The sequence below is a fragment of the Moschus berezovskii genome, chromosome 6 (genome assembly GCF_049115385.1).
Source record: "Moschus berezovskii isolate FMDL1 chromosome 6, NW_MosBer_1.0, whole genome shotgun sequence".
NCBI lineage: Eukaryota > Metazoa > Chordata > Mammalia > Artiodactyla > Moschidae > Moschus > Moschus berezovskii.
In genome coordinates, this window is record NC_142465.1 from 65634201 (window position 1) to 65661815 (window position 27615).

The following is a 27615-nucleotide window of genomic DNA, read 5'->3' on the forward strand; positions in this document are numbered from 1 at the left end:
CCCTTATACTGGATTGTAGCTCCACCGGGCTAGAGGCCACGAGCGCTGACTGAACCCCTGTATTCCCAGGCTAAACTCAGCACTGTACTCCCAGTCTAGCCGAGTGCCTGGTATGCAAGAGGCAGTCAGCGAACAAATGGATGACAAAAGGGAAGCAGCCAGGGGCACCAGCGCCTCCCTGGCGCAGAGAGGATCCGTCCAGGCCCTCAGATCCCGCCCTGCCCTCCCAGGCGCTCGGATCAGGATCCGAACCCAGGCCCAGTCTGTCCCTGGCCCTGCCCTGTCAACTTGGGCCCCTCCTTGAGGAAGCGCCTCTCCTGGTGACGCCACTCAGAGGCGGGACTTCCGGCCGCCGAAGTTTAACAGTTCAGGCGGGAGCCGGAAGCCCAGCGCCGGAGCGGGCCGCGCAGAGGCCCCCGGTGTACGGCGGCTGAGAGGTGAGGTTCCGGAGGTCCCGGGGTAGGGCCCGCCGCTCGCCGCGTACTTGCCCTCTCCTGGTTTCCCACCCGCCCTCCGATCACCTCAGCGGGCGGGTCGCAGGTCCCTGGGCTCCTCGCGACCCAGCGGGTCGCGCAGGGGCGCGGCGGCCGGGTTGGCGCGGAAGTGCCCGGGAGCCACGGGCTGGGGTCGCGCAGCTTCGCCTGCGGCGGCCTCCGGTCGGGCCTGAGAGGTGGCCCGGGTCGACTGGGGCAGGTCGGCGGCGGCTCCGGGGGCTGCACCGACTCCGGAAAGTTTGCCGCTTGCCAGCAGTCCCGTTCCCTTTTTGTAAACCTCTCAAATTCGACTCGTTTAGCAGGCGCTCGAATGCATTTAACAGGGTAACTCCAGTTGAGCAAGTCTCCTGCGAGTTAAATGCATTTTGGGTGAAAGAAAGTTGGAGAGCTTTTGCTTAAGCTAAGTGTAGTGAGTTGTAGCCGCGAGGCTGATGGTGTTGCGGCCGTGTGTCCTGACAGCTCACTTTTGATGGGAGCCTCTTTCTGAGCGCGCCCTTAAGTGTGCTCAGTTCTCAGAACACTGGTTGATGGGCCTTTCCGTGCTCTCCTTTGCGAAGAGCAAACAGACATTGAGTGACTCGGCCAAACTGACTGTCACCTAACTCTGGGGCAGGTCATTGAGCCAGGACTAAAGTGATCTTTCCGCTACATCACACCGCTCAACAGGTGCGGTCTAAGATTACAGTAAAGACATCTTTCAGTGTTGTTTCCTGGGTTTACAGATACTTTTCCAGCATTTCATTGTTGTTGAGTAGGAATCCAAAGGGCATAAGTTATGACATGTTAAGGCACCAAATCCAAACACTGTGTCTACATTTCAACAGATGACTAAGGGCTCTTAGTAGAACTGTGTTTATCTGCTGAATGAAGCAGAGTGAATCACAGTAAGTGACTTTTCCAGTTAACGAAATTTCAGACACATTATAAACACATTAAAAATTTTGCCTCTTGACGGTTGAAAGAGCCCTGTATTTTATTATGTCTTTAAGTTGTCCTCCGAAATGTACTTAGAAATGCTATGTTTTGTTGATTACTTGGGAACCTGTCTGTGACATCACTTATGCTCTGCCACACTCTTGACACTGTCCACACCAGGAAGATGTGAAGGTGTATTTTTAGACCCTTTCCTTCCCTTCCCCTTTCTCTCAGGCTGTTCTTGACCATTTTTTTTTCTTACCTATCATGCATTGCTACGTGTGTTTTGTCTTCTAGAGTGCCTTGGTTTGTGAAATCACTTTGTAAGAATTATGCATTCGAACTGTGTACTGTGAATAGATAATACAAGCGAAGGCATTGTGGCTCAGGTGTTGGTATAGGACTTAGTGACATCTTCTCAGGTTGTATTTGCTAATTTTAGAGTTATTTGGAAGACCTACAGTGGTGGGATTCTAACCTGCAGGAGTGCTACAGTTTATCATGTCTTTTTTTAAGATGAGGAAGTTACCTATCCAACAGTTATTTGTTGAATACCAACTGTGTGCCAGGAATGTTTGAAGACCAGTAATTAACAAGACAAGACAAAAATTCCTGCCCTTGAGATCTTTGTTTTGCTCAAGTCAAGGGCCACAGATGTTATGAGAATAAGAATTGCAGATAGCAGGAAGGGCCGTGAACAAAATGGAGCAGGAGAATGGGATATGGAACAATGGGTATGGAGTTGCTTTAGCCATGGTGGTCAGGGAAGGCCTTTCTGAGGAATAAACATGAGCTGAAACTGGGATGAGGTGAAGGAGATGACCATGGGAAATTGGGAAAGGTCATTCCTGGCAGACGAGGTAACAGAAACACTTGGAGGTGAGAAAGAAGGCCGGTGTGTTTGGTGGCCCCAGGGAAGATAGGAAAGTTACATCAGGCCAGTTTATGAAACACTCCACACTAAGGAGGCTGCATTTCATAGTAATTGCTGTGGTGAGGCATTGGGAAGGTGAACTAAGACTGTGATCCAGTTTACATTTTAGGAAGATCCATCCAGTAACTCATCTTTGTGGTGAGCGCAGTCTCTGGGACACAAGTGAATGTGTGGAGCCACTTGTTTTGGATAAGATGCCTCATTTTAACTCTTTTTTTGTTTGTTTATTTTAAACCTATTCTTAATTGTTTTTAAAGCATGTTGTTTTAAACAATTTGTAGGTGCAGTCATGCAGGAAAACCTCAGATTTGCTTCATCGGGAGATGATGTTAAAATATGGGATGCTTCATCTGTGACACTGGTGGATAAATTCAACCCACACACGGCACCACATGTTATCAGCTCAGTGTGTTGGAGCAGCAATAGTATCCTTTTTTAAAAAAAAAAAATAGCCACTATGTTAAACATCCTGTAGCACTGAAACTTTTGTGTGTGATCCATGATGAGAAATATATTTGGCATAGCTGTGAAAGATAAAATGAAATAGGAATTTAATAAACAGTGCTAAAGCTGAAACTCCAATGCTTTGGTCACCTCATGCGATGAGTTGACTCACTGGAAAAGACTCTGATGCTGGGAAAGGTTGGGGGTGGGAGGAGAAGGGGACGACAGAGAATGAGATGGCTGGATGGCATCACCGACTCTGTGGACATGAGTTTGGGTGAACTCCGGGAGTTGGTGATGGCCAGGGAGGCCTGGCGTGCTGTGATTCATGGGGTCGCAAAGAGTCGGACACGACTGAGCGACTGAACTGACTGACTGAACTGATGTCATATGATAGGAGCTTTCCAGGTGGCTCAGTATTAAAGAATCCACCTGCCAAGCAGGAAATATGGGTTCAGTGCCTGGATCAGGAAGATCCATTGGAGAAGGAAATGGCAACCCACTCTAGTATTCTTGCTTGGGAAATCCCATGGACAGAGGAGCCAGGCAGGCTATAGTCCATGGGGTTGCAAAGATTTGGACATGACTTAGCGACTAAACAATGACATATCATATGATTAAAAACTGATATTCTCCATTGATTTCATTAAAAAAATTTATTTGCAACCCACTACATTGAAAAGCACTGCTATTAAAAATATGTTAGCTACTAGATGCAGACCATAGAGTTTTGTTATCAACAGTTCATTATTGAATTAAGTGGAATAAGGTAGGTAACAGTTGAAATAATCCTAAAAGTTCTGGAATGATGTTTTGCATCTACATTTGCATATTTGTGGATCTAGTTGGGAAATTAAAGACAGAACTTGAAGACAAAAGCAAAAGTTGAGGGAGGAGATAAACATTGTAGAACATTTCCATGTTACTGATGTATTTTCTATATTTCTCTTCCATTGTATCTGTGTTGAAAATAGTCTTGTTTCCCAGAAAGACAGATAAATTATCTTGATTGAATTTTCTTAAGGTTTTTATGTTTCTGATTCCTACCCTTCCTGTCTTAGTAAATTTCTGTGTACTGCTGCTGCTGCTGCTAAGTCACTTCAGTCGTGTCCGACTCTGTGTGACCCCATAGACAGAGGCCCACCAGGCTCCCCTGTCCCTGGGATTCTCCAGGCAAGAACACTGGAGTGGGTTGCCATTTCCTTCTCCAGTGTGTGAAAGTGAAGTTGCTCAGTTGTGTCCAACCCATAGCGACCCCATGGACTGCAGTCTACCAGGCTCCTCCATCCATGGGATTTTCTAGGCAAGAGTACTGGAGTGGCTTGCCATTGCCTTCTCCGTATTCTGTGTACTAGGTCACTTCAATTTTGTCCAACTCTTTGTGACCCTGCAGATTGTAGCCCACCAGGCTGCTCTGTCCATGGGATTCTTCAGGCAAGAATACTGGTGTGCGTTTCTATGCTCTCCTCTAGGGAATCTTCCCAACCACGGGATTGAACCCGCATCTCTTAGGTCTCAGGCATTGGCAGGCAGTTTCTTTACCACTAGCACCACTTGGGAAGCCCGAATTTATTTGTTTGGCTTCTTTGAGTCTTAGTTGAGTCATGTGTGATCTTTTATTGCGGTGTGCAGGCTCTCTGCAGGCTCTTTATATGTGGCGCTCCCCAGTGGCGTGTAGGATCTTAGTTCCCTGACCAGGAATCAAACCCATGTCCCTTCCATTGCAAGGCAGACCCTTAACCACTGGACTACCAGGGAAGTTCCTGGTGGAAAAAAGTGAACTCATAAATAGGGATTTCTCAATATCTCACTACTAACATTTTGAGCCAGATAATGTTTTGTCATGGAGGCTGCCCTGTGCATTGTAGGATGGTTAGAAGCCTTCCTGACCTCTACCAGTGAGATACCAGTAGCCCCAGTGGTGACAGCTGTGAAGCATCTTCAGAATTGCCACATATCAATTCTGTGAGGGGCCAGAATCATCCTCAGTTGAGAACTATTGCTGGAAACAAAGTACTGTTGCCACCTTTTGAATGAAAATGTTCTGTATTCTTGGTTTGGTAGAGATAATCATTCTTTTGTGGAACTCATACACTGTTTCTTAAACAACAGATTAAGCTTGAACATGTGTCTGATCTTATCAGTATCAAAGTAGTAATATTCTGCTTCTTGATGAAAGTAAAAATATCAAAGCTTTAAAATATGAATGATTCATGAACAAAAACATTAGAAAGTTTTCATGCCCAGTCTAATTATTCTTGTAAATATACAACAAAAATGACAAGTTTTCTTATTGAATTAAACTTTCCTCTTCATCATTCCTTGATTTTGTATTAAAGTAGCAAATTAAGTTACTTTGGCTCCCTGTTAATCAAACTCATGTGAGGGGACTGCATTTTTGAAGGCCTCTCCAGATCTGTAGTGAGGGGAATTGTTTAAAGAGAGTGACAAAAATGTGATGTTGCTTCTACTATTAGATTTTTATTATGTTTAGAGCTTAATTTTCCCTGTTACTTACTGCATAAAAGTACAAATTCTTAGTGATTATTTTTTTATTCCAAGGAGTTTTATTAGGAGTGGGCATTTACTGATAAACCACTTAAAGGTCTAGCGACAAAACTGATGTGACTGTGACTATGTGATGTTGTCCTTTGGGTTTTGAAAACTGGTTTTATTTCTGTAGTTTTCTTGTGTAAGTACATGTGCACTGGAAACCTTTGTATAGTTTTATTCCTATTGAGGCTTTGACGCCTTCCATAGAGGTTAGTTCCTGAAGATCAAGGGATACCCAGACTCAGATATTTGGGGACCACTTAGCATGGATTCCAAGGACAGAGTTAATGGTGAGGTGCCATGAAGATCAGTTTTCTTTTTTTTTTCCAAATCAGTTAATTATTTTTTGGCCCTCCAGGTAATACTCCTCACTTTCTTAAGACTTCTAAAACTATATGAGAAATAAACGGAGTAACTTGAGTATACTTTTGTAGTATCTTCTTTCAGTCCTTTCTTTAATATATTCTATAGAGAAGGGTAACAGTAAACAGAGGAAGAAGCCAAGGAAGGGGAAAATGATTTATTTTTCTCAGTGCTGTAAAATCTAGATAGGTGGAAGTGATTTTGTTTGAATCATATATCATGATAAAATTACAGTCCTTGGTCTGTTCACAAAATAGCTGAATGTTCTACAGATCACTTAAAGTAATGCAATTTGGAGTTTGCTTCTTAAAAGTGTATATTTAAACTTCTGATATTTTGTGTTGACTCTCAAAATCAGGCTCTTATTCTTGGTTGTATTATTGTGGTTAGTCATGAAAGTTTTAAAATACTTACATTATTTTGTGTTTACTGATTATTTCACTTATTTATATGAAATGAGGTAAATTTAATTTTAAATTATTAAATCAAATTTTAAATAATTATTTTTTAATAATTTAAAATTGTATTTTAAATAACTTTAATTGAGCCAAAATAAAGTTAAAACTCATAGTTGCTGTGTAATTGCACTTATATTTGCTACATACACTATAATATTCTTCAGTTCAGTTCAGTTCAGTTCAGTCGCTCAGTCGTGTCCAACTCTCCGCGACCCCATGAATCACAGCACGCCAGGCCTCCCTGTCCATCACCAACTCCCGGAGTACACTCAAACTCATGTCCACAGAGTCGGTGATGGCATCCAGCCATCTCATTCTCCGTCGTCCCCTTCTCCTCCCGCCCCCAACCTTTCCCAGCATCAGAGTCTTTTCCAGTGAGTCAACTCGTCGCATGAGGTGGCCAAAGTATTGCAGTTTCAGCTTTAGCATCAGTCCCTCCAATGAACATCCAGGATTGATCTCCTTTAGAATGGACTGGTTGGATCTCCTTGCAGTATAAGGGACTCTCAAGAGTCTTCTCCAACACCACAGTTCAAAAGCATCGATTCTTCGGCGATCAGCCTTCTTCACAGTCCAACTCTCACATCCATACATGACCACGGGAAAAACCATTGCCTTGACTAGACGGACCTTGGTTGGCAAAGTAATGTCTCTGCTTTTTAATATACTTAATGCATTTAAAATTGAAATGCTCTATCACAAACATTCCAGTCCATTCCATTCCAGAAAATATCACGCTTTATATTTTAGTGGAAAAATAGGAGACTAATGTGGACATTTTCTTCCTAGCTTAAACTGGTATTAAGCACTGCATTACTAAATAATTATCTTAAACCATATTTATAGAAGAAAAGGCTGATTGGTATTTGCTTGATGTTGCTTTTATCATGCTCTCATTCTTGAAGGATAAAATTAGACCTTCTGGCCTACTCTTTGAAAATGGGGTAGTATTTCACACGGGTTAAATAGCTTTCAAGTGATAGCAAAGTCAAAAAGGATAGTTCTTCCCTGCAGTAGTAAAGAGAGTTAGTCTTAGTAATTAGTAATCTGAGCCAGTTTTGAAAGCTAATGTATCAGTTATATTCATTGTTTGTCTTCTTAGTTTAGTGTGCTTGCTTTTATTGTCACATTTCTTTATAATGATAGTCGAGTGCTAGAGCTGCTCTTGGATTGTTTGATGCTCCATAACTCTTGATTTAGATAACTTTCTAGTGACAGCATCTTCCAGCGGGGACAAAATAGTTGTTTCAAGTTGCAAATGTAAACCTGTCCCGCTTTTAGAGCTTGGTGAAGGGGTAAGTGATTTTTTTTTTTACTTTTAAAAGTCTTAGTTCTGCTTGCGTGGTAATTGCTTATTTCTTATAATTTTGGATCCTAGGGGATCAATCAAGGACTTAGATTTCATCATCTCCGTTTTTCCTCTGTTGGAGGTTTCCTGGTATTGCTGTGACTTTTTAAGACTATGTTCCACCAAGGTTCCTAGGTTGATCTGACCAAAAGAGTCCTAATGATGTAGCCCTTCCCTTACTAACAGTGGGCTCAGCACCATCAGCTAAAAACTCTTATCTGATGGTGACCTTCTGCTTTAGCTTCGGTCCAATGGGTACTGCCTGAGCCTCTCCAAGCCCTCCTGTAACAGAATGGGTTTTGTCAAAATGAGCTTTGGTCCCAGAGCATTTAAATGAATTTCTCACTATATATTCTTACCCTTTTGTTTCATAAGTTAATCCCTCTGATTCAGGATAATACTAGCTTTTTCATTTCCAATCACACACTTCTTGAAATTTGTTTCCATTTTAAATAAGATCTAAATAAAAAGGAATATATATTTGGTGGTTCTTTTTTTAAATTGCAGAGTTTTATGGTGGACTCTAAACCATAATGAATTGTCATGATTTTATACACTGGAGTAGATAAGGCGGCCCAATTAGTAATTGTTCTACTCCAGTTGCTTTGGAGTGGAACACAGCAGGACCATACCATATAAGTTCATCTAACATATTAATAAAAATGACTTCAAATTTCTGGCAGTCCTTTCCTAAAGGTGTCTGGTAGGATTGACTTCAGCATCAGTTCCAGCCCACAGGTGATGGAGACTGGGACAGACAGAATGTGTGTTAAGGGTAGGAATGGCAGTTGCCTTTCAGCCTCAGTAAGTGGAGTTGAGGCATGTGGGATCTAGTTCCCAGACCACGGATTGAATCTGCCTCCCCAGAGTGCCACTGGGCGGTAAAGGTAAACTGTACTCTTCAAGAGCAGGCAGAACATCTTAGTCATTTTTGGATCTTCAGATCATGTCCAGGTTGATCAGCGAACATTTATTGAATTAAATATCAACATCAAAACAGTTCTGATTTTGGGGCTCTCCTGCTAGTCCAGTGGTTAAGAATCCTTCCAGTGCAAGGGATGCTGGTTCGATCCCTGGTCCAGGAACTGTGACTCACATGCCTCAACAAAAAAGACCCTGCATGCTGCAACTAAGACCTGATACAGACAAAAAGCCAAAAAACAAAAACAATTTTGATCTCCATTTCTGTCACTATTTAAGGTGGAACTTTATTTAAAGTCCATATTAATTTTCTTTGATTTTGTATTTTACCTTTCTAAAGTAGACCGATTGGTCTTGACAGTATGATAATGGATATGATAACCTAGAAATTTGACCTGATGCTATCTTCAGATTTTAAAATTCTACCCATTGCTTTTGTCATTCCTGTAATAACCAATTTCCATTAATTTCCATTAATTATTTAAGTTCATTAGTTACATTAATAATACATTAACATAAAAAAATCCTCTCTCATTAGGGTCAGCACCTAAAAATATAGGTTTTGTTCTGAGCCCTTAAGAATAATTTCAATTGTTTTTGATGATTGGAATTTTAATATATCGATCTTTGATGGATGCCATTCTTATCTATTTTAAGGTAAACTCCTGATCTGCAGTAATAACCAGATTCTAAATTTTATTAGTCTGTTTAGACCAAAGTTAATTCCTCGAATGATGTCCGCAAGAGAGTTATAGTGACCATACTGAAATATTGATGTAATGTGCCCCTGATATTTTTGTGTGTTAATAATTTTGACTCGGTTAGAATTTCAAAGCTGGAAGAAGCTTTTTCAAAGCTGGGGAAGAGAGAGACAGGGGGCCATCTGCACCCTTTTAAGAATCTGGTGCTCTCTTGAGCAGAGGATGTTTTTGAAATGCATGGACTATCAAGAACAATAGATCTGGTCCTCATCTTTCATTTCTCAAAGGTAGAAATGTAGGCTCAGAAAGATGAGATTACTTGCCTAGAGCTACATAATTTGCCTTAAGTCACAAAATGTACTCTTTGGAATTAATTTCTGTTCCCCTCCCTTATGGTGTTCAACTGGAGTGGGAATAATTAATATAACTATATAGTGTATCTGAAAGTTAATAGAAAAAAAAACCAACCGTGCAACATTGTAGCATAGTTACTGATGATACCACCAGACAGATGACATGCATACATACTCATTGTGAGAAAACTTGGTCACCACTGTATTTTTAGCCATTTGTTCTATAAATATTTATTGAACATGGATATGGTCTTTGCGTCTAAGGAAACTGACATTCTGATGAGAGACAATAAACGAGTAAACTGTACCCAGTGATACCAGTAGGTTGTTATGCAGAGAGCTGAAATAGGTTATTGAGTTAGCAGGTTACATTAGGTAGGGAAGGGAAATCTTCTGAAGTTCTGGTATTTAAGTTGATATCTAGTGATCAGATGAAGTGATTCAAAGCAAGGTTCAGGGGAATTAACTTTTCAGGCAAGAATAGCTGTGTAGAAGTCTGGAGGCAAATATAGTGTCATTACATTTAAGGAATGGAAGATGATCCTTGTGCCTAGAGAATCGGTGGGTGGGGAGGAAACTGGTGAGAGACCAGTTAAGAAAGGGCTGGTTGAATAGGGCAGTGAAAGCCAGGTTAATGATGAGTTTGGAATTTAGGTGTAGTTGGAAGCCACTGAGGATTTTAAAATAAGACAAACGTGGTCTGATGTACATTTCATAAAGGTCACTCTGTGTATGGAACATGGAATGTAGGGAAGCAAGAGTGGAAGGCAGACAACCAGTTAGGAGGCTGCTGTTGTGCTTTGACAAGTTTTGGATCAGGGTGACTGCAGTGATGGTAGATAGAGGGGGGCCCTGTGGGGTATATTTTAGGGTTGGAGTTTAGAGAACTTGCTGATTGAGTGGAGGGAGAACGAGGAGTCAAGTTTCCTTCTGAACTTCTGTCTTGAGTAGCTGGATGAATGGGACCTTACAGCTGTGGGCAAGAGTGTAGAGTTTGTTTCTGGTGGCAGGATGTTTGAGACTTGGTCCATTTTGGGGAGATGCACTGTGACTTGGGACTCGTATCTTGTCCTCTTTATAAAACTTCCCCCTCTGTAAATTGAAGGATTTAAGCTAAGCATTCTTCAAAGTCTTTTCTCCTTTTAGAAATTTTTGAGCTGTGGGTTGATTTTAATTTGAGATATTCTGTGGAGTATAAGAGCAGGTTTTGTTAAAGGGAAATATGCAGGGCAAGTAAGCCCTAAAGGGACTCCGAGACTTGCTGGTTTCCTAAGCTTCCTCTGTCACCACCTTTATGTGGAAAGAACATGAATCAGGTTGATTTCCTTAAAGCCATTCTGAACACTTTGCAGACTATTGAATCCTTGTGAAAGATGATGAGAGCTGAATCTTTAGTACAAGAATTGACATGTCTATAGCATTTCACTCAAATGTTTTTCATGTGCTTACTAGGTGTTGGATGAGAATTGAAAGTCAGCTCTGGTCTCTATTAACTTAACATGACTTTTTTTTTAAATAGCAAAAGCAGACATGTGTCAGTTTAAATTCAACATCTATGTATTTGGTAAGCGGAGGCCTAAATAATACTGTTAATATTTGGGATTTAAAATCAAAAAGAGTTCATCGATCTCTTAAGGTAAGCAACTTTTTTTTTAATCTTTACAGAAATGTGTTTATTAGTAATTACCAAAATTTGATTTTGAGCTTTTATGATAAAAAAAAGCAGCTTCAGAATGAAGTGAGATTTGTTAGGGAATATAAAGATGTGTAGCCAAAAGCTTACTTTTTTGAGTTTAGTTTTCCTTCCATGTTTGTTACTATGTTATTGTATTGCTGGGGTTAAAATTTTTTCCTTATTTTTTCACTTTGTTCTGCTCTTGAGTGGACCACTTCCTTCATTTTTTAAAAATTATGGTTTATTGTCATTAAAGATCTTTTTAAGGCTCTTTGAAAAAATGAGAGTGATTTTGGGATGATAGTATTCAATCTGGTAATCAGTTTGGAGATATGGCTTCTTAGTTCTCTGCTGCTGTTTGTGTTATTTTTATGTGTATTTTCATCTTGGTAATAAAATGTTTCTAAAATAATTTACTATTTATAATTAGTGTTTCTTTAAATAGCTTTTGCAGTTTCAGAAAATGAAAATCATCATTGTGAAAGCCACTGGTTGTGATTGCTTTTTTGAACTTCTGTTGTTTTAGTATTTGGAAGTTCATCTTTAAAATAGTTTTCAATTTTTGTCTTTCAAAAAAGTTTTAATATGCAAAATTTTAAACATATTTTATATATACACAGATACCTACATAAAGAAAGAATTTCCTAAAATGTAAAGCCATCTCCTGGCATGCTTCAGGGACCATTTGAGAAAGTTGTAAAATAAGTGGAATATTATAGCTACAATTATTGTTATTAATTATTAGATACAAAGATTGGTTTGTTTCTGTTGTTAAGATGTGACATCAAATTGTTAAAAACCGTGCTGACCACTGTGCTCTTAGGCTGCTGCCTTTAATTTAATCTTGGAAAACATAATCCTTGTGAACTCAGTTTGTTCTAAACTAAACGGTTTTATTTCCTCAAAATGGATTTCCCTATGGATCAGGGAGACAGTACTAGTATAATGGTAGGAAAATAAGCTTGAATCCTAGCTTTGCCACTGGCAGTTCTGTGAGCTTGCAGTTCGTTAATCTTAGTTAACTCATCTGTAAAATAGGAAAAATGACTTTGCCTCCCATGCTTGTTCTAAAGATTAATAATAATTAAAACTCCAGCCTAAATTGGTACTCAACAGATGGAAGCAGCATCTATACATCTCAAACATGCCTTCTCAGTTCGGCTTTAGGAATTTGTTTTTTTTTGTGCTCTCTCCCATTTTGCAGCATTAGGTTTCATTCTCCTTCCCCTAACTGACCTCTTAATCCCTTGCTTTAAGGTTGAACTCAGGCTTCCTGTCTTCTATAAAGCTTCCTTTGTCAACTCAGTGCATAGGACGCCTCTTTCGCTTTCCTCTGACACGTTGCCTCTGCCACTCATTTAGAATTCATTCTGCCATTTGCACGCTCACTTAAACGTCCTGTCTTCCCAACTGAACGGTGATCTTCTCGAGGGCAGGGACTCTCATAATAATCAACTTGCAATAAATGTTACTTGTCAGTGGAAGTGAATTCTTTAATGTAGGCATAATGCCATTTAGAAAATTACCTTTCCTTTCTGTCTCTTGTTTCATAGTGCCTGATCATTGATGGTTATGAAAAATAAATCTTTGTTCCCTGAAAAGACTTGGTGCTGATCAGATAGTTTAGTACTCATTTGTATCCTTTTTTTTTAGATTATTTTGAGGAAAATGTTAAAGCAAATATTAGATTGACAAATATATAATGTTTACAAAACAGCGTGAAAAATATGCTGTTTGAAGGTGGTGTGGCACTCTATTTACTGCCATTTCTTTCATTCAGGATCATAAAGATGAAGTAACTTGTGTAACGTATAATTGGAATGACTGCTACATTGCTTCTGGATCTCTCAGTGGTGAAATTATTTTGCACAGTGTAACCACTAATTTATCTAGTACTCCTTTTGGTCATGGTAATAACCAGGTACAGTATGGGTTTATTCAAAATGAAGTTGATAAGAGATTTTTAATTATCTTACATAAGGCAATGAATTTAAGTTTTTAAAATTAAGTATTTAAAATTTGCACTTAGTGTGCTTGAGAAACGTACAGGTAACTATTTTTTAATGGTAGTAGTTTAAAACTAGTATATATTAGCTGATGGAGCTTATAGTAGTTTAGTTATGCTTTGAATGGTCACATGCTCCTAGAACTTAACTACAGATAAAAAACACAAATAATGATTAATAGATTAAGCCTAAAACATGGATATTAATCTATGACATTACAATTACAGAAGTATCGCATAACTTAAACTATGTCAGCTACAAAACAGATACTTATGTTCATAAATACTCTGATGGACATGGAGTATTTGTTTTTAGGCACAGGGCAAATAGAGTTTTCTTTTTTGTTTGTTTCAAGTATGTGATAGTTAAAGTATCAAGGCAGATCAGGTTAATACAGGAGTATTTAAGGAAATACTTTTATAAAGGAAATACTTTATAGGCATACTTTTTATAAAGCAAAATTAGTTACTGAATTTTTCTTTATAAAATTTAGTCTATAAAATTCTTAAAAGAAGAAATCTAATTCTTGACTAACTTTCCATGAAATTATCCACAGGAATTTCCCATAAGGTGCAAGATCTTTTCCTCTTACTTTTTATTGTACTCACTTTGGCCATAAGTATTTTAAGGTAAAATATGGGAGCGCTTCAGTTTTGAAAAGCCTTAAAATCATTCTTTGAACAGTTTATGTTTAGTGTTCAAGGAAAATTTAATAAAATATACAGAAAAAAGTATTTTCTCAGATTTCATGTATATTGAGGTAATAAAGATATAAATGATATGGTTTATGAGAAAGTGAGAGATTGTTGAGAAACAATCTTATGATAATTCAGAACAGAGGAAAAAACTATTTGATTGGGAATAACAGAGAGAAGATTGAAGAAGGGCCAGTTTCATCTGGGTCTAAGGCTCGGTCTAAGGGTTTTTCTTTGTTTTACTACTGTATAATTTGATTCTGCCATGTACTCGGTTTAGCTCTTTGCATGTCCATATAGTAGTTGGAACTGTGGCTTGTTTCCTTGTCCTCAGCTGTTGTCTGACTTTGTGCCTTACATGGAAAAGATCTCCAGTAAATATGTGAATGGATGAACACATTTAAAGATAAAGATTTTAATACACTAATAAAGAACTTTGAGAGAGGAGTATTTTATTTGGAGGAAATCATACAAACAAATACAGATAAAGAAAAGTGTATGGGTTTTATATAGGGCTAATGTGAGAAAAAGAAAAGTAAGAAGGAGCTAATGTTGATATGGGGCTTTGAATGCCAGACCGAAGGCTTGGCTTTTATTTTGGAAGACAGGGAGCTAGTCAGAATATTTTGATTAGTTGAATGTCAGAACCATAGAATCCTTGAACTGAAAAAAGCCTTTAGAGGTAATCTCATTTTCTGCATTTTATGGATGAGGATAAGTGATTTACCACAGAGAATGCTTAATATGGCCATAAAGATAGGAAGTAACATGTTTTGTTTTTGGTTATTTTTATTATAACTGAGACATAAGACCTAAGCCCATAGATATTGGAACTATTGGAAAAAAAAATCTAGTGTTCAAATAGATGACTTGCTTTTTAAAGAAACAGTAGCCTTCTCCTTCCTCTTCTCCTTCTTCCTCTCCTTCTTCCTCTCCTTCCTCTTTTCTTTCTTCTTTTCCTTCCCCTCCCCTTCTTCCTCTTCTCCCTCCCCCAACTTCCTTTCTCCTCTTCTTCCTTCTTTCTCCTCTTTCTCTTTTTCTCTTCCTCTTCTTTGGAAGAAGCATGATATGTTAGAAGCATGATATGTTTAGATTTATAAATTCTGGGTTGACTTTTCAGTAACATAAATATTAGGTTAGATACTGCCATGTGTTTTCTTTAAGTTTTTACTGTATTTTACTGGAGAGTTTTGGTTATTGCTCTTGGCCTTATTCTCTGTAAAATATTAAAGTTTTAAAAATTGAGATATATACGAGATAACATACAATAAAGCGCATATATCTTAAATATACAGCTTGATGAATTTTTATACGTGCATACACCTGTGTAACTACATACTACCAAAATCAAGATACAGAACATTTCTGGCATACCATAGGTCTCCCTCTTAACCCTTTCCAGTCACTACCTCATATTTCTTAAAAGAATTGTATGTGTCTGGTTTCTTCTGTCATCATTATGTTTGTTGCATGGAATAGTAGTTTATACTGCTTTAAGTCCTGTGATGTGTTCCATTACAAGGATATACCACCATTTATCCATTCTACTATTGATGGACGTATGAGCTGTTTCTCATTTGTATCTATTGTGAGAAAGCTGCTGTGAATATTCTCATATGAGTCTTTTTGTGGATATGTTTTCATTCCTCTAGAGTAAATACCCAGGGGTGAAATTGCTGGGTCTTAGGGTAGGCATTAAGTAAGTTTTTAAAGTGCTTGTGCCATTATATATGTCTATACGCTATGTATGTGAGATCCAGCTGTTCCACGTTTTTGCTCATATCAAGTATTGTCTTGCTTATTCACTTCAGCCACTTTGATGGTTGTGTAATTGTATCTCGTGGTGGTTTTAATTTGCATTTCTGTGTTGAATGAGTTGGGCACATTTTTGTATACATTCTTTTGTGAAGTGACTATTCAAGTCTGTTCCTTTTTGTTTGTGGTTGTGTTTTTCTGATTTATAGTTTATTGTGTTTTCCAGATGGAGTCATCCTTTGGATATACATGATGCATATGTCTTTGTTAGCCTATGGCTTTCCTTTCACTCAATGCCTTTAAAAAATGAACAGAAGTTCTTAAATTTATGTCTGTTGTGCTCCATTTCAAAGTAGTTTTTGTGTGTGGTGTGAGATGGGATTCATCTTTCCATACAGGTATATGATTATGCCAGCATTATTTATTGCAAAGACCATTCGACTGCCACTGGGGTGAGTGTAGGTGATGAGAGGGTTTGGAGAACATTCCAGGTAGAGGTTATCACCTTTATAGAATTCTTACCACTATTTATTGTGTTTCAAGTACAGTAATTGTCACTTTATATATATTTTCTCACTTATTCTTTGCTGCTCACTTCTGCGGTATAGGTTATTCTCATTTTAAAAATGAGAAAACTCAGATTCCAGGACTTTGAGATCACAAGATTCTTAATTGACTGACTTGAAGGTCAACTCTTTTTTTTTTTTTTTTTTTGCAGATGATCAATTTTATTTTTTAAATTTTTATTTAATAAATGGTACAAAGCACAATGCCATAAACATTAACAGTTAAAATTTCACCAAATGAAAAAAATACTATAGAATACACAGTTGCAAAAAGCTACATTAAGTTATTTTACAACTAACTCAAGCTGCAAAAAGAAAAAAACCCCAATGCCATACCTAAGTTATCCCTCTCAAAATAATACCATTTATATTATAAAGCATGAGCTCCCCATCAAAAGATGGGAACTGCTTTTGTTAATTCATCTATAAATATATATGACTGTATCACTTTGCTATACACCTGAAACAAACACAACACTGTAAATAAAATATAATACAATATAAAGGCAATGGCAAGCCACTCCAGTACTATTGCCTAGAAAATCCCATGGATGGAGGAGCCTGGTAGGCTGCAGTCCGTGGGGTCGCTAAGGGTCGGACACAACTGAGCAACTTCACTTTCACTTTTCACTTTCCACTTTCACACATTGGAGAAGGAAATGGCAACCCACTCCAGTGTTCTTGCCTGGAGAATCCCAGGGACGGGGGAGCCTGGTGGGCTTCCGTCTATGAGGTCACACAGAGTCGGACACGACTGAAGTGACTTAGCAACAAAATAAAATAAAAATAAGATCTTTGGGGCATTACACTGAGTTAGAGTTCCTATCAGAGGGATAACAGCACCACAGCCGCACTGGATCCTCGTGAAGGAGGCACACGAATGACTGGGTTACAAGAGTTACAGGAATGAGAGCTGCTCATTTCCCAGAAACTACAGCTCACAGAGAACCAACAAAGGCACGAGATACAGACCATTCACTTATGAATGTGTAAAACTCAAGAAAGTCCACATCACTCCTACAACATGTCAAAAGTGCCTCAGAATTCACACAATACCAACTTTCTCATAGTTCTGGTAAAATTACATGTACCAGTTTATAACAAATGGCAAAATCTGTAACTCTGTTCAAAGTTTTAAAAGATTACTTAAGAATAGTTTCTTGTATTTCTATGCCACCTTTATAGTTCTGGTTTCTCATTTCTTAATTAGTAAATTCAGCATGCAGGGGCGTGCAGGTTTTATCCCAAGCTAATTTATACACTTCTGGAAGGAACAGCCTCTTAAATCCACAGAGTGTTGAGGTGGGGAGCCCCCAACCACGTCAGATTCGTTTCACATATGATAATATACATGTTTCAATCCATTTTCCCAAATTATCCCACCCTCGCCCTCTCCCACAGAATCCAAAAGACTGCTCCACACATCCAAGTCTCTGCTGTTGTCTCGTATACAGGGTTATCGTTATCCTCTTGCTATATTCCATATATATGTGTTAATATACTGTATTGGTGTTTTTGTTTCTGGCTTACTTCACTTTGTATAATAGGCTCCAGTTTCGTCCACCTCATTAGAACTAATTCAAATGTATTCTTTTTAATCGCTGAGTAGTACTCCATTGTGTAAATGTACCAAAGCTTTCTTATCCATTTGTCTGCAGATGGACATCTAGGTTGCTTCCATGTCCTGGCTATTATAAACAGTGCTGCGATGAACATTGGGGTACATGTGTCTCTTTCAATTCTGGTTTCCTTGGTGTGTATGCCCAGGAGTGCGATTGCTGGGTCGTATGGCAGTTCTATTTCCAGTTTTTTAAGGAATCTCCACACTGTTCTCCATAGTGGCTGTACTAGTTTGCATTCCCACCAACAGTGTAAGAGGGTTCCCTTTTCTCCACACCCTCTCCAGCTTTTATTGCTTGTAGACTTTTGGATAGCAGCCACTCTGACTGGTGTGAAATGGTACCTCGTTGTGGTTTTAATTTGCATTTCTCTAATTATGAGTGATGTTGAGCATTGTTTCATGTGTTTGTTAGCCATCTTTATGTCTTCTTTGGAGAAATGTCTGTTTAGTTCTTTAGCCCATTTTTTAATTGGGTCGTTTTTTTTTCTGAAATTGAGCTGCAGGAGCTGCTTGTATATTTTTGAGATTAATCCTTTATCAATTGCTTCATTTGCTATTATTTTCTCATATTCTGAAGGCTGTCTTTTCACCTTGCTTATAGTTTCCTTTGCTGTGCAGAATTTAATTAGGTGCCATTTGTTTATTTTTGCTTTTATTTCCAATATTCTGGGAGGAGGGTCTTGGAGGATCCTGCTGTGATTTATGTCAGAGAGTGTTTTGCCTACGTTCTCCTCTAGGAGTTTTATAGAATCTGCTCTTACGTTTAGCTGGCTTTGTTGATTTTTGCTATGGTCTCTTTTGTTTCTTTTGCATTTATCTCTGCCCTAATTTTTACGATTTCTTCCCTTCTACTGATCCTGGGGTTCTTCATTTCTTCCTTTTCTAGTTGCTTTAGATGTAGAGTTAGGTTATTTAGTTGACTTTTTTCTTGTTTCTTGAGGTGTGCCTGTATTGCTATGAACTTCCCCCTTAGCACTGCTTTTACAGTGTTCCAGAGGTTTTGGGTTGTTGTGTTTTCATTTTCATTCATTTCTATGCATATTTTGATTTCTCTTTTGATTTCTTCTATGATTTGTTCATTATTCAGCAGCGTGTTGTTCAGCCTCCATATGTTGGCATTTTTAATAGTTTTTCTCCCGTAATTGAGATCTAATCTTATTGCATTGTGGTCAGAAAAGATACTTGGAATGATTTCAATTTTTTTGAATTTACCAAGGCTAGATTTGTGGCCCAGGGTGTGATCTATCCTGGAAAAGGTTCCGTGTGCGAGAAGCTTTTAATTTTAATTAGGTCCCATTTGTTTATTTTTGCTTTTATTTCCAATATTCTGGGAGGTGGGTCAAGGAGGATCCTGCTGTGATTTATGTCGGAGAGTGTTTTGCCTATGTTCTCCTCTAGGAGTTTTATAGTTTCTGGTCTTACATTTAGATCTTTAATCCATTTTGAGTTTATTATTAAAGAAAACAAAAGACCTATATATAGAAAACTATAAAACATTGGTGAAAGAAATCAGAGAGGACACTAATAGATGGAGAAACATACCATGTTCATGGATTGGAAGAATAAATATTGTGAAAATAAATATATTACCTAAAGTAATTTATAAGTTCAATGCAATCCCTATCAAGCTACCAACGGTGTTTTTCACAGAGCTAGAACAAATAATTTCACAATTTGTATGGAAATACAAAATGCCTCGCAGAGCCAAAGCAATCTTGAGAAAGAAGAATGGAACTGGGGGAATCAACCTGTCGGACTTCAGGCTCTACTACAAAGCCACAGTCATCAAGACTGTACTGGCATAAAGACAGAAATATAGATCAATGGAACAAAATAGAAAGCCCAGAGATAAATCCATGCACCTGTGGACACCTTATCTTTGACAAGGGAGGCAAGAATATTCAATGGAGAAAAGACAATCTCTTTAACAATTGGTGCTGGGAAAACTGGTCAACCACTTGTGAAAGAATGAAACTAGAACACTCCCTAACATCATACACAAAAATAAACTCAAAATGGATTGAAGGTCAACTCTTGAAGAGTGGTAGCATTGTTTCCTTTTGGGTCTCTTTCTGGCTCAGGGGCAGCTAAATGTGTAAGTATCTGAGGATCCAAAGCTTCAGAAAACTTTGCAGTGTTCTCTTGTCACTTTGTGCAGGAGTCCCAAATTTTATTATCTCTTCTTCACATAAAAGAAATATATTTTAAAATGCTAGGTGGCAGGTTGCTGTATTGTTGATTTTCAAAGGATTTTCATTGATTATTTTGCATGGCGGACTTGAATTTATCTTCTAGTTTAGGAAGACAGTAATGCTGCAAGCATCTTGTGCAAGGTCAGATGAACTGCAACCTAGATTTTCATGTTCCCGCTGCCTCCTGCTCGGGCAGTTGGCCTCTCTGTGAGCTGTTTTTGTGTATAGCTTTATGTTGTAAATCCCACGTTTATTTGGAGGGCTAGCTATGTGAGTCTGGGCAAGTAACTTAACTCTCAAGCCTCCTTTTCCTTAACTGTCAAGTGAGAATGAAAATATACTATCAATAAGGTTTTTGTTTTGTTGTTTTTAGGGCTAAATGAGATGCTAATATAGTTTGTAATATGTGATAGGAGGTCAGGGAGCTTTTGATAAATGATCATGTTAATTTATTAAAACAGCTTTGTGATTAACTTCTACAAACTGCTTTGTGTCTTTAGGTTTAATGCATTCCTTTCAGATTAACCAGTTGTAACTTGACCTCAGTAATCATAATTTGTGTTTTAGAGCAATGTAGAGTAAGGAGAGCGTTAAGAAGGTGAAGAAATCAAACTGGAGCATGTTGGTTTTTTTCTCTTTTCCTGCAACAAATGTTTATATATTTTTCGTGTACTATATTATTTCATTTTTCTCTGCACCATTAAAGCAGAGTGCCTGGGCTCTCTGTAAATACCTGTTGGTCTCCATGTATGTAAGTATGCCGTCTGTTTTCTTAGTGAAGAAAGTCAAAGTTATGATTCTGCATATTTACATTTCCATTTTGCAGGCAGCATAATTGAAATCTGTGGAGTTTTAAAAATTGATTCCTCAAAATTCATTTAAGATTTCGAGTATATTAAATACATTTTAAACATTCAAACAATGTTCATAAAAATTTCAATTCTAAAAATTGACATAATCCAATTCCAGTATACTGTCATCTAGCCAAGTTCCTATGCTGATCAGTTTTACTATAGGGTTTGGGTTATTGAGAAAAATAGTAGGTAGGACACATCTTATTAAATTAAAATTTTCTAATTTTGTTTCTATGAGCAATCAAGAATTTGAAATCTTCAAAAATCATCAAATTGCTTTCTTAGCAAAAGTGACAAAACCACAGAGTCTCACTGAATCTTTGTACTGAATTTCATATTAGAAATGAGATTGCCTGAATATATTTAGAATCTTACTTTGAAGTGTCTGAGTTGAATTGAAGCTATTAGTTTTCTTTGGATCGCAGTGTCTATCTGCAGGGGCAAAAAGCCTTATTGCTTCTGCAGAGCTGCCACAGCTGACACACTCCTTAGATTATAATTGCAAGTCACTATTTGGCAAGTTCAGCAGCTTAGGCTCACCAATTAGGTTGACCTGTGTTGCCTTTCTCAGACTGCAGCCTATTTGAAAGCAGTTAAAATGTGGATATTTTATTGATTCCTTAGATTTAAAAGTGATCTTTAAATGTAATATCTGTGAGATTTAAAATATAACATTTCAATGTATGTTAAATAAGTCCATTTTCTTCAGTGAAATTTTAGATATTTTAGGTATAGATTCTGTAAATATTAATAAGCATTTTGAGTATAGAGATCTGGTAAATAATTATTAGTTACATTTTTAAATAATTATTTTATCAAGAAGGAGTTTAATTCCAATTTGGTTGACTTGGTTGACTGGTTTTGTTTATATGTGAACTTTGGCACTCAAGAAGTTTGACTTACTACAAAGCTTTGTATCCAGAGTAGTGGTTTCCTTTATGTTATATGGGGACATTGGTATACAGTTGTGTATTATGGTATAAAATGTCCTTGATTATCTCAATATGTTTCCTTAGTATTCGTCCACTTTTCTAGCCTTTATATTATGTTTTTGAGCAGTTTTGTGATTGACATGTTGGCATAAAACAAACTTCCATATCTTTATATGTTGCTTCTTAAAGTATTATTTTGTTCTTCGGTTTTTCTCTTCTAAATTTTCTTTAATAGGAAGTGATTGAACAATGTTTTCTTTCAGTTTATCTGTATAGCTCTGTTTTCCTTCTGTAAATTGATAATTGTTCCATTGGTTCGGTCTTCTGCTTTTTCTTATTAGTGTTCTATCCTAGGTATTCTCATATTGCTAGTGTTCACAGTTATAATTTTTAGTGGCTATATAATATTCCATTGTTCAAATGCCACAGTTTATTTAGATAATCCTATACTTTAGGTATTTTCCAAATTTTTATAATCACAGTGAATAACATATGGTAATACTATTTCTGTAAGTATGTCTTCTGCTTTTGACTTTTTCTTTGAGATTAAAAATTCTCTTTCAATCTAACTCTGTAGCAGGCTCACATTTCCTTTCCTTGAGGAGTTAAGGTGTGTTATTCTTATCATTTTTGGTCTCAAATGTCTGATCATAAGTATTTTTTTCCTTATAAGTTACTTATTCCTTTTCTATATGTGCAGAGGATTTTCTTTTCCTTTAAAATCCAGTAATTCTACTAGATTGTGTCCTGGTGTTGGTTATTCTGTATTGCTATTTTTAGGTACATGGTATGATCAGTTAATATGTAATTTCAAATCTTTTTTTCTTTCAGGGAGTTTTCTTGAATTACAGTTTTCAGTATTTGATATTTTCTTTCTTGTTGCAGTCCTTTAATGAACCGGAACCTGGTGGTCCGGAGTCGACGATAAGAAAGTGAAAGAGAGACGGAAAGAGACTAAAATTCCCTGGTTTATTCAGAGTACCAATAAAACCCTAGAACAGAGTTTGCATCGTTCACGAAGGCACAGGGTGCCCTCTCGAGGGGGTCTTGAAAGCCCAGGCAGGAGAGTGAGCTCGGCAGGTTTCCATGCTCCAGAGAACTAGCTGGAAGGAGGGAGAATTTAGAGAAAGAGAGAGAAAGACAGACAGACAGACAGACACGGGGACCGAAGCTCCGATGGAGCAAGGGTGCTTTATTAGCAGAAATGTAGGCTTATATATCTTTAGTAAGATGATTACTCAGCTATTACACAGGATGAAATTTTATCAATAGCCACAATATGGATAGTCTAATACATACAAGGTCGCTGATGCGGAAAAGAGTCACTGAAGGGAGTTACGGAATCCAAGCAGATACCCTTTCCTGTGATCTCAGTCCTGAGAACTGCATGCCGTTTCACTCACTCCCGTTGCCAGGAACTGATAAGGAACAGAGGAATTATGAGAAATAGAAAACAGCATGCAGGAATCCTCCTGTTAAATGTTCCCTGACACTTTATCTTTGTTTTTTCTTTGTTGAATCTTCTTCAGTGATTTGCTACTGTCATATCATTTTTAACTTTTTTCCTTTTTTTGATTTTTAAAAATTCTTTCCTTTTGACCTTTCTTTAAGGTATTATTTGTTATATTTATTCATTCTGTATTCCTTATACATTTAATGAAGGCTATGCAGTGTAGCCTTTTCTTTTTTTTTTTTAGCCTTCATCTTTAAAAGGATTAAAATTTCTAATTCTTTTCGAAGTTCTGACATCTCATTTTTGAGTTTCCTAATTCTGACTTACATTGGTTTTTTTAAATGTCTTGTATCATTTTACTGTCTTTTTGGGCATCTGTTGAGAATGACTTCTTTCTTGTTCTCTTTGTTCTCATAATAACTTTGTCTGGGGTTCATCTGTGAAGTCAGTTTCCCTCAACTCCACAACAGAGATGGAGTTTAGAGGGTAACTCTTCTGAGATTGCTTGGTTTTGTTCTGCTCCTGGTCTTGTATGTGAAGTTTCACTTTCCTTCCACTATCTTGACTCCAACCTGTTCAGGTTTGTTTCCACTGATAGTAGTGTCTCCTCAGTATGGAACCCTGACCTGGGAAGGAGATGCCTTGGCTGGACAGTTTTGGGGGTGTCGCTATGGGTCGGACACGACTGAGTGACTTCACTTTCACTTTTCACTTTCACACATTGGAGAAGGAAATGGCAACCCACTCCAGTGTTCTTGCCTGGAGAATCCCAGGGACGGGGGAGCCTGGTGGGCTTCCGTCTATGGGGTCACACAGAGTCGGACACGACTGAAGTGACTTAGCAGCAGCAGTAGCAGTAGCCCTTCAGACCTTTCTGCAGACTTATTGGACAGAACTACTAATGCTGATTCTATGGATATTCCTGGTTTAGCTGATATTGTCAGATTGGCCACCACACTTTCCTGTGAATACATTTTGGCTACGTGGGGCTTTTCCTGTTCTCAAATCTTTCTCAGTCCCTATAATTTCCCTCTGCTTCCTCCTGCACAGATACTAATAATATGAAGGACTATGGCTGTTAAATGTTTGATCTACTAGTGTATTTCGGGGCTCATGGGGATACCTGAAATGGTCTAGTTTTACTGTAAATGTTGTTGATGGGGTTTTAGTTTTGCTATCTGGTTTGCTATCTGTAACACATACACATTCACACATTATACTCACGGTCTGTGCTGGGATTCCCAAGACCAGGTTTGATGATTCACTGGGAGGACTCACAGGACTCAGTGTAGAGAGGAGGTGTTCAGGGCTATGGTTTATTACAGTGGAAGGATACAAAGCAAATCAGCAAAGGGAAAAAGGTGCATAGGGTGAAGTCCCAAGGAAACCAGGCATGAGCTTCCAAGAATCTTCTCTCAGTGGAGTAGATGTATTTAATTTTGCCAGGATCAAATTGTGGCAGCCTGTATGGAATATGGTTTACCAGGGAAGCTTGTAAGAGACTTATTGGCCAGGGATTTTGTTGGAGGATGGTTATCTTGACATCCTCTGCCTACCATGTACTGAAATCCCAAATTCTAATAAGGAAAGCAGGTGTTCATCCATGGTTCAGTCTTAAACCATATCTTTTGCACAAACAGTTTGGGCATAGTGAGCCAACTCTTTATCAGTCAATGAGCCACTGTCTTCAGTTAGGGTGGTGGGAACCCCCTAAAAATCCAAGTGTGAAGACTCCAGCCAAGGGCCAATCTTGAAAGCAGGACTTTATAAAGATAAGCAGTCTCAGGCCTGCTTGTGCACACATACACACACAGATGGAGGGATTTAGGGAGATTGAAAAACTGCCACTGTCGTAACCTCTATCTTCTCAGAGTCCTCCAGTTACAAGGACATTAGTCAAGACAGAGTTACATTCAGATTTCTGGCTTTGAAGAAGTTATTGCTGCAGTGGTATGAAGGGTAGATAGCAAGACACTGAGAATGAAAATAGGCAGTAGCTCAGGTGACAGATGATTGGTGCTTGAAAGAAGATGAGTGAAGAAGAGGGAGGAATGGAGTTGAAGGGATACTGTGTATATTAATATTTATGAGAATGTGTATGTGTATAAAAGGCTTCCCCGGTGGCTCAGCGGGAAAGAATCCTTCTGCTAATGCAGGAGACATGGGTTCAGTCCCTGATCCAGGAAGATCCCCTGGAGAAGGAAATGGCAACCCACTCCAGTATTCTTGCCTGGGAAAGTCCATGGACAGAGGAGCCTGGTGGGCTCAGTCCATGTGGTTGCAGGGAGACAAAATTTAGCGATTAAACAACAACATAGTAATTATCTTACCTTAGGTGTCAGGTTGCAAATACTTGGTTTCCTTAGACAGAATTTGTGTTATGTTATTCTTACATATTTTTTGTTGTTGTTGAGGGCTAATACTTACTGTTTTGAAACATCTTAGAAGTAGAATATGAGTTTTTAATATGTAAAAGCTAGTGGAATCTAAATTTCAAATTTTAAGTCTTTTTGAAGTGTGTTAGATTAGAACAAACAAGAAGGCTTTAGGTTTGAGTTTTGTTCTGTGGCAGTTTTGTCTGGGACCTGTATGTGTAGCTGGTAACTGACAGCTGTGATTCATTCAATGATTCATTGCTTTCCTTGAGACTATAAATAAAAGTGTCTTGTGGCTAGTTTCCCAATCTTGTGGATTCTGCTTAATGTTGACTTCTATACTTTTATTTTGCTTAAATGTAAAAAATCAGGTGATCATGAAGTGTTTAATTCTCAACACAATAAATGATAGTATCAGCCAAGTTAGAAAGTAACATTTTAGTAAAAGTAGATAAAATTCACCCACTTTCAGTCTCAGAAGACCTGCTTACTCAAACTGGATCTTTGTTTATTCTTGTCCAGCAGAAACTGAAAAAAATTCTACACTGCTTCCAGAGATGAGTGTTTAGAGAAAGGCTAGCGTTGCCCTCAGGCCAATGCTTTTTAAAGAATGGTAGGCCATCCCCAGTCTAGAGTGTTGCCAATACCCCCTTCGTATTTTATTGTGCTTCCTCTGCTGAACTGCTAGCATATAAGATTCAAAGAAATATATTCAAATATTAAAAATATATATTGAAAACAAATACAGACTATTATTACTTATTTTCTACCAATGTTTCTTACACTTATTCATGCTCTGAATGTGACTGCGTCTTTTATTTAGGTGGGATGTTCTAATCCTGATGAATTAATATAGTTTACCTCAATGTATTGTATTTTTCTTCTGTAAAAGAGGTGGTTGAGGTAACTCTACTCTGACATAATAAAATCATGCTGCTGCTGCTAAGTCATTTCAGTCGTGTCTGACTCTGTGCGACCCCATAGATGGCAGCCGACCAGGCTCCCCCATCCCTGGGATTCTCCAGGCAAGAACACTGGAGTGGGTTGCCATTTCCTTCTCCAATGTGTGAAAGTGGAAAGTGAAAGTGAAGTCGCTCAGTCGTGTCCGACTAGTAGCGACCCCACGGACTGCAGCCCACCAGGCTCCTCTGTCCGTGTGATTTTCTAGGCAAGAGTACTGGAGTGGCTTGCCATTGCCTTCTCCGATAAAATCATGAGTACTGTTCAATTACTAGAATTAGGATCTTATAGCCCACTAAATGATTTTATGGTTGTCCTGAGTATGAAACTTGTTATGCTATAAACCAGAGAAGTTCTGAATCCTTTGTGAATAATATGGTTGGTATTTGGCCATTATTTATACTTTATATAAAATGTTCTTATGTGTGCTTACAATTACATAAAATTTATTTTTATTTTCCTAGTCTGTTCGGCACTTGAAGTACTCCTTATTTAAGAAATCACTCCTGGGCAGTGTTTCAGATAATGGAATAGTAACTCTCTGGGATGTGAATACTCAGAGTCCATACCATAACTTTGACAGTACACATAAAGCTCCAGCTTCAGGCATCTGTTTTTCTCCTGTCAATGAACTGCTATTTGTAACTGTGGGCTTGGATAAAAGAATCATTCTCTATGACACTTCAAGTAAGAAGTAAGTATAACATGCTCATTTCTTAATTTAGTAACAAATAATTATTTCACTAGGAGCCATATTTGTGATTTGCATAGACCTCTGATGAATGTTAAAAGATCTAGAGATTATATATTTGTTGTCTAACAAGGTAAAATTTTCTCTTCTTCCCTTATGCAGAAAACACTTGATGAGATGTGGGTGTTCTTTAGAGTACTTCTGGGTGATGATTGTTGAGGGGTAGCATGTTGATGATTTCACATCTTTAATTTAGCATGCATGCCATGTTATTCTCTTCAGAATACAACAAAATTTGTATATTTTTAAAGCAACAGGATTAATTTGCTTTAAAATTACTTCAGTGTCTACAGCAG

At 38.1% G+C, this 27615-nt stretch overlaps 1 protein-coding gene across 1 annotated transcript in view; it reads left to right on the plus strand.

The window, feature by feature from the left end:
- Positions 1–342: 342 nt before the first annotated feature.
- NEDD1 (NEDD1 gamma-tubulin ring complex targeting factor) overlaps positions 343–27615 on the plus strand; it is a 55754-nt gene continuing 28481 nt past the window's right edge. The window contains exons 1-6 of the mRNA XM_055395168.2: positions 343–437; positions 2625–2768; positions 7362–7456; positions 11004–11120; positions 12940–13080; positions 27033–27262. Coding sequence (XP_055251143.2) covers positions 2633–2768; positions 7362–7456; positions 11004–11120; positions 12940–13080; positions 27033–27262 — 719 coding nt within the window. The 5' untranslated portion in view covers positions 343–437; positions 2625–2632. The remainder of the gene's footprint in view (positions 438–2624; positions 2769–7361; positions 7457–11003; positions 11121–12939; positions 13081–27032; positions 27263–27615) is intronic.